This window comes from Amphibalanus amphitrite, unplaced genomic scaffold, assembly GCF_019059575.1.
Source record: "Amphibalanus amphitrite isolate SeventyFive unplaced genomic scaffold, NRLGWU_Aamphi_draft 000587F_arrow, whole genome shotgun sequence".
In the NCBI taxonomy this organism is placed as follows: Eukaryota; Metazoa; Arthropoda; class Thecostraca; order Balanomorpha; family Balanidae; genus Amphibalanus; species Amphibalanus amphitrite.
Window position 1 is genome coordinate 273,819 of NW_024882081.1, and position 18,754 is coordinate 292,572.

The following is an 18,754-nucleotide window of genomic DNA, read 5'->3' on the forward strand; positions in this document are numbered from 1 at the left end:
GCTAGTTTATCAAAAATCACTCGAAGTGCCGTATTGAGTAAGGACTGACAACAAACACGACGGAATTGTGGAAGCATTCAAGGTATGCGCTAGAACCAAGCCGCGATGGCAGAAGCAAGTGATCACGGCTCAAAGCACCGCGCATGCCTTGAACAGTACGAGCGGGAAGCGGCGGACTGGTTGGCTGGGCAGCCTGCACTGCAGAGCCACTCGGCCCTGTACGGCACCCTCCTCTTTCTGCCTTACCTCCAAGACCTGAGCGACCACCACGCTGAGTACATCGCCAGTAGCGAGCAGACTCTGGTCACCACGTTCTGTATGGATGGCGCCCGGCTGCCGCTGCCTCTGACACCGAGTCCGGGGACCTGCGCCTGTGAAGCCATCACCGGCCTGGGGGTGGAGAAGATCCACCTGTCCGGCAGTGTTCGCGAGTGCACCGACGTGAGACTGTTTTCCGAGGAAGTGTCCGATATTGATGTGATGTTCCAGCTGGGACCAGCGCGTATAGTGACCTCATCAGCAAGTCAAGAAGCTGACGTGCATCCATCTCTGGAGGGAATATCGACAGGACTGCTCGCCACTCAGCGTCGAACCTCTCAGCCGGGCTTCATGGTCCTGCACTACCCTCGGCGGCCGTCCTGCCGTCATCCGGACGCTCTACCGGTGGACCCACGCCGGTTCGTCAGCCTCATGGACGAGCTCCGGAGGCAGATGACCAGGTGTGGGTCGGCTCAGACCGGTCCTTCCGTCGCCACCACCATCAACGATATCTTCGAGGACCCCAAGTCCATCGACCTGGTGGCGTGCCTCCTGTATCCCAGCTGGCCTCACGAGGACTTCGCCACCCGTCAGCGGCCCTCCGGCTATCCGAATGCCGAACTGGTTGCGCGCCTGTGTCGGACTCCGGCATTTATCGTACCTGTGGGATTCAAAGGAAGCGCTACGGAGGAACTGGAGTGGAGGCTGTCCTTCTCTAGGCACGAATACATCATCTACAGGATGATGACTAAGATACAGCGGCTGTGTCTGACGACGCTGAAACACTGCCGGGCGGTGGTTGGCGAGGTCGCCAAGCCCCTCAAGAGCTACTACCTGAAGACGGCGCTGATGTGGCTGGCCGAGTCTCGTGCCGCAGATCAGTGGACGGTGGAGACGATGCACGACTCGCTGCTGCTGATCCTGCGCTACCTGGATGTCTGCCTCGCCCGCGGCTACCTGCCCTGCTACTTCTGGCCAGAGGTAAACCTACTGGCCAGCCGGAGCGACGCCGAGCGCGCCGAGCTGGCGGCGGCCGTGGCCGAGCTGCGCCGCCGCCTGCTGCCCGCCGGCCTGGCGCTGCTGGCCGACTGGCTGGGCCGGCCCGTGACCGACCTGGGTCACACCCTGCTGAAGGACGGCCACCGCATGACGGAAAGCGAGTTCCACGCCGCGACGGCCGTCAACGGCGTCCGCGAGCTGCTGAGCGGTGACTGGCGGCCGCTGAACGTGCTGAAGGACCTGGCGCTGAGCGGAAAGGTCCGGCCGTACGGCAAGCTGCCGCGGCTGCCGCTCTGCTCGGCACTCTCGCTGGGCATCGAGGCCGGCCGCGAGTACAACTGGAGGGCGAAGCAGGGCCCGTCGAGCAACCAGTCCGTCAGCAACATCATAGGCGTGCTGCAGCCGCTGATGGCACTGGCGCAGCAGGTTCGCCAGCAGCGGGACACGGAGGATAGCTGGATGTCGGGAGAGTGAGGACTGGACAGTGGACGGTCTGATGGACGGCCGCGCAGCTAGGCAGCTGAGATCTTGGATTAAACCTGCAGCGATGACCGAAAACTATTGAAGATTAGAATGATGTGTCAGTTGATCAGTCTCTGGCAAAAATTTTGGAGCTAGGGCTTAGCGGTGTCTTTCCCCAAACGCCCATCAGCCTTGCTCAAATCAGCTCGTGTATAGCAGTGTGTGTAATTGAACGCTGTCGCCTGTCGTCAATACAATACAAATGGGAAAATGGCATGGTTTTTTTTCTCAGCAGGAGAATGGAACGTGTGGTTGCACGGTCATGTACTGAGATCTACCTTACGTTGCGGTCACTGTAAAATACTGTGTCAGTATTTTATTGTTTGGCAAAAGGTTGCCGATGTTGCTCCACTGCATATACACTACACATTTCGCAGTTGGTGCACATGTTATGGAAAATATACCTCCGAGCGACGATTGCTCACTAAGGTAGTTCGATTTCTTTAGTTTGTTTCCGTGTATCACTGTATAGGCAAGCTATAATAATTGTTCGGCCTTCAAAAACATTAAAAGCACATTCTTGATAGCCCTTCATCAGTCTTCCAATAGCCTTTTCAAGAGCTTAGTTCGAATGGAATGCGGCTTAAATCGGGACTATAAAATCCAATCTCTTTCCAAGCAATATAATCGACAAGATCCTTATAACTGAGATCCACTAACGCACATAATCAATATGCCAATCTGATCGGCGAAGCTGCGCGATATTGCGTCTTTTTTCATTGAAGTTCGTTTGATCGCGTAGCCCGGCATAATGATTCGATATGAAGAGACCTTCCTATTGAAAAAGAGGCAAGGCCCGCGCTTTGATCTAACACCGTGGGTTTTAATCGCTTGGTGGATATGACCTGAGGAATACGCCCCGGTCCGATAGCAACTAGGAGAGCAGCCTGATCAGTGATTGTTATTTTTAGCTGCTACTTTTATGCGGGATAAAATTACGGTATTAATTATGAATCACTGAGCTAAATTTAGCTGAAGCCCATCTTACTAAATGCGATCTGAATACGTAATTTACAGCAATCGCTTGTTTGTGAGTTTGTCGGCATGCCAGCTTGCATACTATTTGTATGATTAATATTCGGGTAAACCGGACCTTGTGAAAGTCGAAACAGCTGCCTAATCCCACTTACTAACTATTGTAAATTAACCCTCGCATGTGTGCGGCGTTTTCCAGCTTCTAATGTGTAGGGGGGGGGGGTCGGTTGGACCCCCCCCCCCTTGCCGTTTGGCCCCTGATCGAGCTAGAGCTTCGCGGAAAAAACGAGCGTGTTGCCCGTGACGAGAGGAAGCCGATGATACCCAATTTTAAGGTCCTAGGTCATTGGTTGACCTTCCAGGTCAGGTCAATGACCCAAAGTCGGGAAAATCGGGACCTGTTAGAAAGTCGTAAAGTGTGGCTGCTAAGGGGTTTTTCGGGGTGCTGATCACGAATATCGTGTTAGTTTTGATCACAGATGATGTCTTGAAGCATTTAGACCAGGTCGGGTCAGGTCAGGTCAGGTCAACCAGTAGGCGTCGTGACGGGTATTCGTAGTACGTGTCAACCGCCTCTGACAGCTTCGTAACATGTTACGAAGTCACCAAAACTACTTCGTAAATGTTCAAATGGTTGCTAAATTCGAATTCAGCTCCAAAAACTAGCCTAGAAACATGTAAAACTCGAAAAAGTGACCCGAGGTCACCCGAGGTCACCAAAGGTCAATGACCTGACCTGACCTTCAGGTGACCTTGACACACACGGGAGTAACATCAAATCACATGTTTGAACGTTTGAAACCACGAAAAGCTTGCAAACACGCGGCTAGTGCGAGCCGACATACGCGAAATCGCGATTACGGCCAAACATGGTCTCGGAAAAGAGGTCACAGGTCAAAGGTCATTTGGGTCAGGGTCATGAAATTTTCAGGGTAGGTGTAAAATTGATCAATGCGAGGGTACTGAAAGTTTCGTCGCGATCGGCCGCTTTTTACGCGAGTTATTCGCGAAAAACCATGGGGGGGGGTCCATCCGACCCCCCCCCCCTACACATGCGAGGGTTAAGTCCCATATCTCTCATTTCCGTGTCCCACATACATACTTTCCGAGCCTCTATCTCTCGTTCGTTGTGCCTTAGGCCTCTGATTTCCGTGCCCCGTGCCTTTAATTCCCGCTTTCCATATCTCCAGTTCACCGTCTCCATTCCTTACTTCTCTACTTTCCGTGCTGTGTCTCTCAGTTCCCGTGTCCTGTGTCAGTTGTTTCCCGTTTCCCAGCTCTCGTTTCCCATGTCCCCGGCGTTGTGAGCAGCGCTGAACGTGTCTCCTGCCGGCTATGTCTGTGTCCGTGTCTCCTGCCGTGCCGCCGCGCCGGCCACCCCGGGGTCGTGCCGCCAGCCACTAACGAGGCCCCCGGCTGGCTGATGACCCGTCACAATCCGGTCACAGTCACGCGCCCCGGTCCATCAGGGGCAGTCAGCCATCAGGGGCGCCGCGCGCAGATCACGGCCGGTCGGCGTCCTCGGGTGGCACAGCTGTAGTATAAGAAAATAAATAACAGGGAATTGTAAAACGGCTGGTTGCTGAGGCACAAAATAGATTGTCACAGGATAAACATGTAATTTGTCACTGGCTTTGGACAGATGTCCAATTTGTTACATGTAGATTGCAGAACATAGAAGTGGCAAAATGTGGACTCAACAAACCGTTTTCTAATCAATCCAAGCCCAAATTGATATTGGTCAGCTCCTACCATTTCACGAAATCCCCAAAATTGGACCATTTTGAGTCTTGCTTCACTTTTCAATTTTCCACCTTCTCTAACGTAAGTTGATTTACGCCAGCAGGTTTGATTTTTGATCGGTGATTTCTGCTCCCCAGCCCCCAGCGACAGCAGAGGTCGGTCAGCAGAGGTGTGACCTGACCTCTGACCTGTGACCCCTGCCCCCAGGTCCGCCAGGACTGCCCCATCGACAGCAGTGGTCCAACACGTCACGAATCCTATTCGTGGCTCTGGCCGCCGTGTTCCTGGCCGTCGTCGGGAGCCTGGCCGGCTGCTATTGTGAGTATCCATACAGGCTGGCTGGTACAGGAGCATCCATAAGTGGCTCGTGGGACGGGTAAAACTATTGTACGCTTATTTACCTTGCATTTATATGCAAAAAAAAGCATATGAACTGAACTGAGATTTTCACGACATAACATCTGTAAAACCAGTATAACGCCTTTTGGGGCGATTAACGGAGCGAGCGAGAGGGTGAGCCTTGCACGTGCGAAATTTCGAGGGGGTACCTCCAGCTGACTTGTGCACGGCACCCTACTAACCGGTCTCTAGCGATGTGCCAAATTTGAGCACAATCGGTCCAGCCGTTTTCGAGATCTGGAAGCGGCACCCTGCACGTGCGCACGTGCAAAATGGGTCCCAACTGACTTTTGCACGGCACCCTACTAACCGGTCCTTAGCCATGTACCAAATTTAAGCGCCATCGGTCCAGCCGTTCTCGAGATCTGGAATCGACCCCTGCACGTGCGCACGTGCAGCAGCACCCCAACTCTGGCACATGTATATGCATTGCCTAGTGAGTGCCTACCTACATGCCAACTTTCAGCGCAATCGGCCCAGTAGTTACCGAGATATTGCAACAATTACAAAAGTGACACATCTTCGTTTTGCACGTGGCACGTGCATAAGGGGTCACCCATATGCATCGGGAATAGTCCAATACTTGGTAGAAGGAATGAAGCTACCCTACAAAAATTACCGCGTGTAAATCGGTCAAGTGGTTGCTGAGATATAAGCCTCGCAAAAGCGTGACCACGGCCGGCCGGCCGCTCATACTCAGAAATTTCCGTTAATCTAAGGAAAGACTACGCTCGCTTCGCTCGCTCCGTAATAACAAGTTTTTTTTGTTAGTCTTAGATCGCCCTTCTTTTGAGTAAGAACAGTCAGCTTCCATGTCTTCTGCTGTATGCCATCCATATATCTGGATTGCAACTGTGAAAGCACTCACCTAGATAGCCGACCTAGGATATGCTACCCGGGCCCGATTTCACCAAGTGAATATATTCCATTACGGCGGCGTACATATTCACTTTTGGCATATTATGACATATTCAGTTTCACTAAACTCCGTACAGGGATACTTATTCAAGACAAAGACAAAGTATGACTGCATCTTGTGACTGCATAAGTCCGTTGTTTTTTGGCATGCTATTACATTTGAGGTACTTCTGGTACGCCGATCTGCTTTTTCAACAGCTGTTTGCCGAGTTTGCTGGCATTGAAAGTATGCTACTTTTTGTGGCATACTTTGAGAAACAGCTTGGCATACATCAATTTTTTTGTATGATAATGTTACAAATTTAATGACTTCGTCGATGCAACGTATGATAAAAACATGCCACAGGCTACGCAAAAAGTTTTTGATGTCATAATGGTTATTTCTTGCTGGATATATAGGGTACCGTGTGTCAGGGCTTATATTGAAATTAAACCCCAGAACAGCTATTTTTATAAGGCTTATCTCATCGTGGCATCACTGCGATTAAAATCACCCCATCATGCAGAAACACAAAAGGGAATTCCTTTTTTTCATTCGCATTCCCAATTGCATTGAGTTTTCCACTTAAAAAAAAAACGACAGTTCACATTGTATTTTGATAACACAAAAGGCCAAAAGCGTTACAAATCTATCTCACCGTGATTATTACACCGTGCTCTTTATACAGCGTTTTACCGAAGAGGAAGTAAATAACTGGCGAGGGCGAGAGGAAGGACTGAAGTCCAGTCCAGCAACGCCTTGTTGACATGCCCAGCATGTTGCATCACAAGTCACAACGCATTCGTTTACATTCGTTTTCATCGCCCACTTTTGCTATTTCTTTGCAGTACCCATATGCTGTCCAATGTCCATATTTTTTTGTGTGTGTTGTGGCCAAATGATTCAATTTATCACCGGCTTCCCGCTTCCGTTCAGGTTCAGTCTGCCGAATGATTCCGAAATATTCTCCATATTTGAAGTCGTCGGTAGACCCTTCGATTATTTAAAAACTTGATTCAAGTAATATTTCAGATAACTTGTCGGCTAGTCGGCCGTGCTCCTTGCTATCGTCAGTGATCGGTAGTTAGATAGGTATAAGATAGGTGCCTCAAGTAATGCCATTTCTTGTTCGACTTTATTTATATTTGCTTTGAACCACTCCAGAATTGCGTAGAAGATGTGAACAAATATTGAAGCAATATCTAATGAGAAGTAACTTGGAAGAAAAAATTAATATCAATTCAAAATCCAATAAAACCCACACACGCCAGTAACGTCAACTGTGCTGCGCGGCTTGCTGCCGATTGTTTACATTTTTGGCTTTCATCATCATCATCATATTTATTTGACATCCTTTGAGGACAAAACAAGGAGAACATATCTTCATAACATAACCGTGACACATGAAGATACAAACACAGCACGGCACAACAAAGCCACGTTTGCAAAGCACGGGCAGCTTTTTACATCAGACGGACTAGGAGAATCAGTTTGGATGTATTGTTACAAGCAGCCTTACTAGCTGCCATGACTCGGCGCTGTTGCTGTCCATCAGCCAGCTGAGCGAGTCTGCAAGGCCACACTCGGGCCTGGGCGTGTGCACCCAGTCTCCGTGTATATGACCGCTGGCAGCCTCCAGTACCCTCATGAAGTTTCCCCCACATAGCGACATTAGATGGCACACAATAGAAGCAGATGTTTCCGCGAATCTCGCATTGGTCGCCAACTGGGCCAGGCTACTCACCAGCACACAACGGAGGCGGTGCTGGCCACGAAAAGCGTTTTGAGTAGCGCGAAAAATAGACCGCCGGACGAGAGCTTGTACACTTGGGATGCGAAGTGCCGCCATTAGTGCGGAGTGGTGGGCAGTGCGCGGTAGGCGTAGCGCGCTTTTGACCGCCGAGGCTTGCCAGCCTTCGAGGCGAGCAATATCTCCAGAGCTTAAAAAACAGACCTCACATCCATAAATCAGAACAGGAGCGACAATCATCCGCCATAGAAATGCCTTATCAACAGCGGAGAGGTGCTGATTAAACATGCCGGCCGGCGTTAGGCCAAAGAACGCACCCCTGCTCCGCTGAATTCGGGCAGTCACCTGATCGGCACCGTGCAGCTGGGAGCGCAGCTCAACACCCAAGTGTGTGGTTTCCTGTCGGTGCTTCAGGATCTGTCCGCATAGCTGCCACTGAGGCGTCCGAGAGAGGAACTCGGCCCCGAATATAAAGCTGTGACTCTTGGTCAAGCTTTGGTTCACATGTACAAAATCTATCCTCCACAACACTGAGAAGGAGGAGACGATATGAAGCATTGATTGAAGATCGCGTGCGTTACTAGACATAATCAGAATATCATCAGCATATGCAACTGCTGGGATGTGGTGGCCATACAGCGTGGCGCCCAAGCGACAGTCATCGAGCTGTTGGATGAGCGGGTACAAAAACATATTGGTGAGGCACGGCGATAAAAGCGCACCCTGTCTCACTCCTCGGCGCACACAGAAGGCGTCTGACAGCTTCCCACCAAAACGTACTCGGGCTGACAGGTGAGAGTACCAATAGGCCAGAAGCGCCCAGCTCCGGCGTGGGAGGTGCTCACTCGCTCGGAAGAGGACGCCATCATGCCACAAACGATCAAAACATTTCCTAGCATCGAGGTTAGCTGCAAACAGCGGGAGTTTATAGCATAGGTAATGTTGCGCGGTCTCGTGTACAAGCATAGACGCTTCGCTGGTGCCCCTATGCCCTAAGAACCCAAACTGAAGTTCAGAGGCCTCAAATGACGTGTCGATCTCTTCCTGAAGGATCAGTTCCAGAAGTTTGGAGATAGTCGACACGAGAGAGATGGGGCGGTAGCTATCGGCAGAGTCGGGGTCCAGTCCGGTCTTCTTCATGATAGGCACCACTGTGCTGCATGTGAAACTGACAGGGACACGCATTTCAGCGAGACAGGCAGAGAGTAGAGAGGCGATAGCCTCGTGCAGTGGTCCTGAAGAGCCGTAGACAAGATGCTCAGCGGTGACGCCGTCCGGTCCTGGTGATGCGTTGCGGTTGATTTGCGGGATCAAGCGAGCTACATCTCCTGCAGTGACGCGCTTAGCGGGGCCAGGATCTTCTTTCGCCTGGGACAGCAGGGCTTCTACTCGGGTGCGCACATCATCTTGGGCTGCAGAGAGGGTGTCCTCGTCCGTATGAATGGGGCGGAAGTGGGCCTCGAGGCTGTCCGCCGTGAGCGAGGAGCGCAAACCGCCCGAGCCACGTCGAGCCTGCTCTACACGGCGCCAGAACGAATTGATGTCCTTCTTCTGACGCAGCGATGACAGGAGATTTGCGCTGTTATCAACCTGGGCACGTGCTGCATCGACCCGGGCCTGCCTGTATGAACGACGCGCAACTTTGAAGCAGTTGTGCAGGACCGTATTCCGTGGTCGACCGGCGTGAGTCCAAATGCGATGCCACAGGCGCGCCCGGTCCCGTGCTGCCGACACTGAAGGGCTCCACCAGGACTTTGGCGGTCTTCGGGGCCGAGAGCAGCCGGCCTCAGCTGCAGCTTGATGGATGGCTGACGTCAGGAGGCAGTCTATCTGATCGGCGCTGAGGTTTGGCTGGACCACTGTCTCCAGCTGCGTGGAGAGCAGTTCACAGTACCTTTGATTCCTGTCGGAATTGTTCCAATCCAGTACCGTGCGGTGAGAACTGGAGTGGTCTCGCGGCGCTGGTCTTTCCCTCTCTTCACCGTTTATTTGGAGCAGAAGAGTACATGTTATAGGCAGATGGGGACTGAGGTTGTCATAAGAAGGCGGGATGATACAACATGACAGAAGCTGTTCATCTGCAAGTTTGCCAGGCACGATGATGTGGTCGATGTGGGACGTGTGACCGCCGCGTTCATACGTGAAATTCACTGGCTGAGAGAAGCGGAACTCAGCGACTGTAAGGCTTCTTTCATCCAGAAGTCGCTGGAATGCTTGGCTGAAGGGGGTGAATCCGCGCAGCTTTGCCCACTGGCGAGGACGGGTTGCCGGCGGGAGACACGGGAGAGGACAGTTGAAGTCTCCGACTAGCATGAGCGGCGCGGAAAACCTATGCGTATCTATGAGGGCTTCAAGACTAGCGCACAGGTCCATATAAAGTTCTAGTTGATCCGGAGTCCCAGTGAAGTAGGGCATGTAGCAGCCAACTATGGTGAGACGCGGTGCTCCGCCACACACCATCTGCACTGCTAAAAGTCTATCGTTCTCACACTGTAGTTGGGAGAATGAGAATCGGCTGTCTCGGCGGCATATCATGGCCGTCCCTCCATGCCGGCGCCCCTCGCCAGCCCCGGGTGGCAGCTCCATTGCAAATGTCTGAAAAATGTCAACGTCACCCACGCCAAAGCTCCCAAGAACGCCACTCGGTAAAGTTTCTTCCGCACTACACATCCAAGTTTCAGATAGGAACAGCACGTTTAGACTCGTGACGAGATCAGCAATGTAGTCGGCGGCACTCATGAATCCCTCGCAGTTGTAGCACCCAATACGTAGCTGGCATTGTCCGCAGGAGGTTGGAGTCGCTCGTCCAGTCGCCTCAGAGCCGGCAGCCGAGGCAGCATCGGTTGCCGTAGCTGCAGGACGATGGGGGAGCTGAAGCTGCGCCGACTGACGGGACGGTTGGGCGCTGCTCTGGTTCCGGCTGACGCGGTAGGCTCGGCCACGTCTCAGAGCGAAAGCGTGCCTGATCGCAATCTCCTTGCGACGGCTCGTTCCTTAGGTGCTGGGACTGCGGTGGTTGACGAAGAGCAGCAGGCTGCTGCTGCTGCGGAGCCGCCATTGGAGGCGGTTGCTGGCAGAACTGGGGCGGAGGTGCACCGATGGGAGTGGGAGGGGCCCACCAGGCCGGTGTTCTCTCCGGATACTGGGGCCGGAGCTGTTCTTGGATCGGCTGCTCCCAGTGGCCCGCAGGTCTGGTCAACTGCTGCGGCAACATGCTTTGGAATGTCGTGCTCCCAGCAAAAATCAAGAGCATTATTAGCAATATTTGTTTAGGTACTTCCTCTTGTATGATCAGCAAATTTAATTCTTATTAGCGTAGCTAGAAATTTTTTCCATAATATTGTATATCTGAGCATTTAAGCTCGTCGACTTTAAATACGGAAAAATATAGTGACTGCATGTCCCCGACAAGAAAAGATATATGCATGCGCGCCGGTGGCTTCCAAAGTACGTACGTAAAGCGGGCGTATTGAATATATTCCTGTGGCGAAACCGAATAGTATTATCGTTGTACTTTGTCGGTGTACTTTTCCAAAGTACACCAAGAATATATTCACTTGGTGAAATCGGGCCCCGGATGTTTGATGAGACTTTGAAGTGGATTGGTATATAGGCTGTCCCGGAGGGCACGAAAGTAGTGCGGCACAGTCTAACTTTCATAATACATTCCTGATGGGGAGCAGGTTATGAAACAAATAATAGACTGCATCCGGTATCTTATTAACTGTTGCTGTGTACTGTGGATAGGATATTACCCTTTCTGAAGCCCTGCACAAAACAATTTTTATTTCATTGGTTTGGTTCATTCGCTTTGAGCACCGTTCATCCTGACACGATCAGACAAGGTTCCATCACCTAACAAGTGCGAACATTTAGTCTACGAGGAAGCACATAGGTATATGGCAATGCATCGTATAGCACATTTGGTCGTTACGCGGCTGTCCAAGCTGTCAAATATGTAACAAATATACATAAAACTGTCCCAAATGCTGAGTGCCTGGAACTGAATGTTCACTGATGACTGCCGTTTTCCCGGCCGACAGACAACGTGTATCAGCGTAAGAAGGTGATGGGCCGGCGTCGTGACCTGGCCAGTGGCGGTCTGCAGCTGAATCGACTCCGCGGCTCGGCAGGAGATATTCTCACAGAGTACAACCCCAACTATGAGTTCGGCGGCGCGCTGCCCTGCACCAAGGACCTGCGCGAGATACCGCGACAGAACCTTACGCTAGTAAAGTGAGTACCGCCCGGCGGCAGTACATGAATTCGCCGCCACTCTCTTCAAACCTTCTTATCATTTCGGTAGAACAGTTACTTTTTATTATTATTAAAACCCATCGATCCGTTACCTAGTTCTTGTGGAATATGTAGCATCGCTGTAAAATGTATTATTATTATTTTATTATTATTTCATATTCCCACTAACCACCATTCGGTGGGCATTACAGAGGGAAACACATTGACACACATAAACAATATACATACAATACAGGCAGCGCAGTGCCCTGTCATTCATAAGCACGTATAACGAAATCAAAATGCAGAACAAAAGCGATTTTCTATAACAAAAAGTTTGATGAGACAGCGAAGCCTCATGAGTCGTCATCGTCATCGATTCTCAAACGAGAAGGTATCGTCTCGGATAGCTTGCACCTAAAATACGTTATCCGAGGGTATTGTTGATTGCATCTGCAGTGCTGCCTTCCGCAGCCTGGTAGTTGGTACTTAGCGAGTTTTCTTTAGCTAAGTTGCGATTTTTTACTAACCAGAGGATAACTCGTTACTTCATATGGTCAGTGCCATGACCTGAGCTAAGAAAGAAGTTGATACCAAAAGAGATCTGGAAAAGTCGCCAGGGGTCATCTCCCTAAGGCTTTTCACAGACAGTGTAAAAACGGCGACTCTGTGTAGCGCCGTTTAATTGGTCATATATTCTATACAGCATCTAGTTATTTGGCATTTTTCCTGAAAAAAAAAATTAAAGCCTTAGCGATCTCATGTCAGGTTATCAGTTTTTTTATAATTATCCTGAAGTCTAGAGGTCGTTCGTTTATAATAGTCGTAATGCTGAAAAAATGAAAATGGCTAAGATTCTGAAAGCACTGGAGGTATCAACTCTTTTTTTAAACGATTACAGTCGTGAGAAAGGAAAGCGTGTCAGGCAAGATTTCCTGTCCCTGCTTCCTTATTTCGGATAATGCATATCAATTGTTGCCGCAAGTATGTACAATACTGACTTTTTTTTTGCTATATATCCATAGTGTTGGGAGAGAAGCTTTCGTTTCTCTTTTGTTTTTCTGGGTAGCGCGTGAGACTTACCCGCTCAATCATCGATGTCTGCACTGATTACGCCGACACATGCCCTGTAATACTCAATTCCTTTTCACCAGCGCCGTCCACTGACTAAAATCAGGTCAGACCTTCTACATTCATTGTGTGCCAGTATCCTTCTCTAAAACATATGATGAAAGATCTGTAGGTATTTATGTTATCAATGGTGCGTCGTTGGACAAAAACGGGGAATACTACACGCTATAGGTACCGCTTGCTATCCATATTCCATATCATATGCATAAATGTGTATCCGTCTCCCCAAGGCCCACACTGACCCTGGCCGCCGTAGACGTTTCTCTCCAGATATCAATGCTATTTAAACGCGGCTCACTCATCTTATTTTTTCCGAGCCTGGTCCGTTATAAGTGGTGCTGGTGCGGCTTAAACAAAAAGCCTGCACTTGGACAGAAGTCCTCTTGTGCGGATTTGCATGCGCAGAATCACCGCCACGTCCCGGTAGCAAGGCGCGCACGGCCGCGACCGGAACTCTCCATGAAAGCACAATGAGATGGATCTGCATGTGCTGACATCTGGTAACGGGAAGCTCTACTTGAGGTTCGTGGAAGTGCCGTCCGGCCGGGATCGATCCCCTGCTCGGACTCCGGCAGCTGAGGCCTTCTGGCCGGGAGGCTGCGGCACTGCAGCTCGAATTATACAGCTCCGCTCCAGCGAGCCGGTCCAGACTCCAGAGGTCATATGTTCCTCGGCTGGCGGCCGCCGCCGACAGGGGCACTCCTGACAATCACCGACGAGGGTCACTCCGACAAAAGTCGCAAGGGGCACTCAGGAAGCAGTCCCCTGTGTAAGCCGACAGCGGGGCTGACCGGCATAAGCTTTGTGCTGCAGACAGCATCAGTCGTACTGAGAAGACCCGACAGTACCAATGACAGAAGCAGGCCGACATAAGCCGACCGTCAGCCGTTGCTGACTGTGGCCGGTGACCGGTCGTCCCTCGGGCTCGTACAGACTGGCCGTACCCATTGACATGCGGTGGCGGGCAGCGGTGACATGCCACGGCTGCAACAGCTGAGGATTATGCTATTTCGGAACCGGAGGCTCGCCGGAGCGCCGTATAAATAGCCCTAATTCGCTCAGGTGGCCGACCGTGCCCGCCCTTCACTGAACGGACGGGCGAACTTACCCGAGCGCGGAGCGGCGACAGACTTAACGAGTTTCATCGACACCCTGGTGGCTGATATCACTGGGATGCAGCTGATCCATTCGTCGTTTGCGACTAATCAGGGTCGATTTTTATTGAGGCTTACCTAAGCGCATCTAATTTGACTTGATAGACCAGTCATACTTGTCAGTTGCAATCGTGTCCAGTGACCAGCCCTTGATGTGGGTCTCCATGTGGCTATGGAAACGGAATGTAGGTGCGTTATGTATGCATACATGACACTTACATATACAGAAGTCAGAACCCAGCCCCGGCTCCGGGCCTCACTGAAATGTTCCGGCGGGTCCGCATCCGACTCCAGGGAGTATCCGATTTGATGGGGACCGGGGCAAAGGAGGAAGACGAAGCAGCACTCCCATGGGATGTTCCAGGAATAACTAATCACGCTCGTTGAAATACATAGTTGACGGAACTTCTAGTATGTTGGGAGGAACGGTGGAGGTGGAAGCAGCGAAATAACAATGCAGCTAACGAATGATTGGTGGAGTTGAGCCAGGAATGACTCTCAGTCCGCTCTGGGTAAAATTAAGCGCCCACTGAAGTTATTTGTGTACATTTATATGTCAATGGCAGTGCCTGTTGCCAATATTGCATTTGTCTCGATTCTCCCTAACACTTAATTCCAGACAAATGCAGAGATGGTGATAGCCGTGATTTTTCTACATAGTTCGATGGGCAGGGGAGACATGGGCCCGTTCGTTGCAGTGACACTGGACTCTCTGTTTCAGGGAGCTCGGGAAAGGGGCGTTCGGACAGGTGTACCAGGGCTACCTGAAGAACTACGTCAGTGACTCGGTTGAGATGCCCTGTGCGGTCAAGGTCAGTCCTCAGTCAGTCAATATCTGAGCATATTCAGCCGGCTTAAGTCGTCATAAATCAGTCATTCGCCATCATTGAGCTGCTTGCTGCTCTATGATTTGCTGTCCTAAACATTTACAATGTTTTTATCAGTTGCTTGAAAAGAAAGAACCTTTTCCACCCGACTCAATTCTACTCTTCTTTCTCAGACACTAGCCGAGCTGTCCTCGGAGCAGGCGGAGATGGACTTTCTGATGGAGGCGATGATCATGTCCAAGTTCGTACACCCCAACATCGTCCACTTTATCGGCGTCAGCTTCGAGCGACACCCGCGCTTCATAGTTTTGGAGCTCCTCTCTGGCGGCGACCTGAAGAGTTTTCTGCGAGAGAGCCGTCCCACACCGGTGAGTGAATCGCCGCCATCGGTTTGGAACGATTAACTGGTTGAAATTAGTCAGTGTGTGCGCGTTGCAAAGTTTGTAACCTGTATCTTTAAAGGATGACTTGATATGAAACATTACTTGTCTACTCAATTGCCGGTAAATGTGTATTGGGATACAAGTACATACAGAAAACATATTGTTTGCTGCATAACGTAAAAACCGAACGAACTTATGTGTCAATGAACATGATAACCAGTATAACGCCTTTTGGGGCGACTAACGGAGCGAGCGAGAGGGTGGGCCTTGCACGTGCGAAATTGCGAGGGGGTACCTCCATCTGACTTGTGCACGGCACCCTACTAACTGGTCTCTAGCGATGTGCCAAATTTGGGCACAATCGGCCCAGCCGTTCTCGAGATCTGGAAGCGGCACTCTGCACGTGCGCACGTGCAAAATGGGTCCCAACTGACTTGTGCACGGCACCCTACTAACCGGTCCCTAACCGTGTACCAAATTTGAGCGCAATCGGTCCAGCCGTTCCCGAGATCTGGAAACGACCCCTGCACGTGCGCACGTGCAGCAGCACCCCAACTCTGGCACGTGTATATGCAGTGCCTAGTGGGTGCCTACCTACATGCCAACTTTCAGCGCAATCGGCCAAGTAGTTACCGAGATATTGCAACAATTACAAAACGGACACCTCTTCGTTTTGCACGTGGCACGTGCATAAGGGGTCACCCACATGCATCGGGAATAGTCCAATACTTGGTAGAAGGAATGGAGCTACCCTACAAAAATTACCGCGTGTAAATCGGTCAAGTGGTTGCTGAGATATAAGCCTCGCAAAAGCGTGACCACGGCCGGCCGGCCGGCCGGCCGGCCGCTCATACTCAGAAATTTCCGTTAATCTAAGGAAAGACTACGCTCGCTTCGCTCGCTCCGTAATCATGGAACTTAGCCGCTGGCACAAGGCATTTTGGGCATGGGATGGACTTTCAAAATGCAAATTGCTTTCGTTAGTCCCATCACAGCTCGTGTAGGCACCACAATCTATTTTTTACGTTTTTTTATCGAACTGCATATTATAGCTGTATTACACAGCCGTTATCTTCATCAATATGATCGCTTAAGGATTATTTCTCTACAGCCAATATTCATCGGGCAATAAATTGACCGAACATCTTTCCTTCACTTCCGGTGGTCTGACCGAACCGTTTTCTTTGGCTGACAACTCACTGGGAATAAGCCAAGATTGCGCTCATTGGAGCGAAAAATAAGTCGTCGATCTCCGTCCAATAGTCCTCTTACTGTCATCTATCATTATCCTATCACAGCTTTTTACCTAGCATTTATTTCTTTACGAATCTTGGAGCTTTGGTTACTGCTGATGCTGACAATATCGTGATCAATACGACTGACAACCGTTCTGCGCAACTGCGCTGTGTGGGCGGCACATTAAACCATTGTTTCCATATTGAATTACCGCGCTAAGTACACGGCGGAGCGCGGATTTCCGGCGAATATGACGTCTCCTGTCATCGACGACTCTGCATATGTGACTGCGACATATCGGCTATCCGTCCGGCTCGGGTTCGGTTTGGTATTAGCGCTGGTCGCTGGACTCTTGAAGGTCAAGGGGGTCCGGATTGCGCTGGCCGCCTCCCACGCTCTCTCTCGGCTGCTCGCTTGCATCGCCCGCCGGCGGGCTCCGGCCACCCGGCGACCGGAAGTCGCCAGCTTCCGGTCGTTTCCGGGAGTCGTCGGAGTTGAGAGATCCGGTGTCAGTGACGTCACGAGATGATGTCACGGCGGATGGTGATTGCTCTGAACAGACTCGCTCGACCTTCGGCTATGAGGCTGCTGGCTGGTTGGCCCGGCGCCTTTCCGGCTGATGAATAGACCTTTGGCAGATTGCAGCGAGGAGAGGGAGGGAGACCATTGATAGTCAGGCAACCGTGAAACCGTGTGTGGCCAGCGTGCGACCCATGGTTGGCACATAAAGGAGTGTGGTCACCTCCGGCATTGGCCTGAAACTGAGTTATATAAATGAAATTATTTATTGATTTTCGTGTGGACTCAACTATGAGCTAATTACTTTTCAATTCCAAGTGAACTGTGTGAATAATGACATGATCTTTTCACAAAATTAGTGATGATTGCATTATCGCAACACCAGCGCCGAGGCCATTTCTTTTGTCGAACGCCGTTGAAAAGCACAAAGGACGAATTACTTCTTTGTACTTAAATGATGGTAGTAAAGCATACTTCTTAATGTATGTTACCTACCTATATTTGTTATCATGCGACAATTTACATTATATTCCGTTTCTTTGATAATGAATGTGTATGATGATTACTTCGCTAATTTATATTCCATATTTTGAGTGGGTTACCTATTGCTCAAACTTTGTTTGTTTTGTTGGGTTAGGCCCTTTCGGTCTGACAAGACCATTTCAGAGCCGGAGGGATGATAGGAATTAGGGAGATACATTTGTCTGGGCAGACACCCTAGAGAGTCACCGGGGCTGAGCCTGGCCCGAAAGACAGGCCGAACAGTCCCGCAATTACTCTCTGCACCCGGCTGGGTGTGCCCCCTCGGGAGCAGCGGCGCCGCTCCGAGGGAGCAGCCCGCATGATATAAAGGTACCTGTTCCGGAGTAGGAGTTGCGGCGTGGAGAAGAAAGATTTCAGTATCCTGAGGATGGAAACGACGGAACGGAGGGCTACTCAAACTGTTGCTGGCTCTTGGAAAACAGTGTGTCACTGTGTGGACAATCGCTCTATTTCATTCTAATTTATCTTTTCAGGAGCGGCCGCCGAATCTAAAAATACATGATCTCCTTACCTGTGCCATCGATGTGGCAAAAGGGTGCGAGTATCTGGAGAACAAACGCTTCATCCATCGAGATATCGCCGCTCGGAATTGCCTGCTAACCACCAAAGGCCCTGGAAGAGTGGTGAAGATCGCGGATTTCGGCATGTCGAGAGACATCTACCGGTGAGTTGTCCGAACTACAGCTTAGGCACATGTCCGCCAGTGTGCTGCGATCGGGTGATGTGCTAACATTTCGACTTTTAGCACGTCGCCTTTTCGACACGTCGGCAAAAAGACGCGTCGGCAATTCGACATAGTGACATTCGGCGAATAAGCATTCGGCAAAACGCATTTCGGCGAATTGTCCTGTAACCGTGTTAACTGCCCGAGGATGGTTTGTGAGCGTTGTTTGGTATGGTATGGGGTAGTGGTTCATCACCAAATCGTCACCATTTTCATAGCTGATTTACACTACCCTTTCCTTACCTGGCCTTGGACACATACCTACCTACAACCTACCTACCTACCTATAACCAAAAACAGACACATCGTTGAATAAACTAAAAACGCGTTTTTCATTAAAAAATACATGTTGAGGTATAGTTAGGTAACTTCTGAAGGCCTCGTCTCGGAGTGTCGCGACTTGGCCAAACTGCCAAGCACCATGCGAGCTTAACCCGGCCGGGCCCGGGGGTAATCC

The 18,754-nt window shown here is 50.7% G+C and overlaps 1 protein-coding gene across 1 annotated transcript in view; it reads left to right on the forward strand.

Moving 5' to 3' along the window:
* LOC122394360 (leukocyte tyrosine kinase receptor-like) overlaps nt 1–18,754 on the forward strand; it is an 89,639-nt gene that overhangs the window by 58,818 nt on the left and 12,067 nt on the right. The window contains exons 18-22 of the mRNA XM_043391194.1: nt 4,705–4,815; nt 11,588–11,780; nt 14,787–14,877; nt 15,066–15,260; nt 18,047–18,237. Of these exons, the coding sequence (XP_043247129.1) occupies nt 4,705–4,815; nt 11,588–11,780; nt 14,787–14,877; nt 15,066–15,260; nt 18,047–18,237 (781 nt within the window). The remainder of the gene's footprint in view (nt 1–4,704; nt 4,816–11,587; nt 11,781–14,786; nt 14,878–15,065; nt 15,261–18,046; nt 18,238–18,754) is intronic.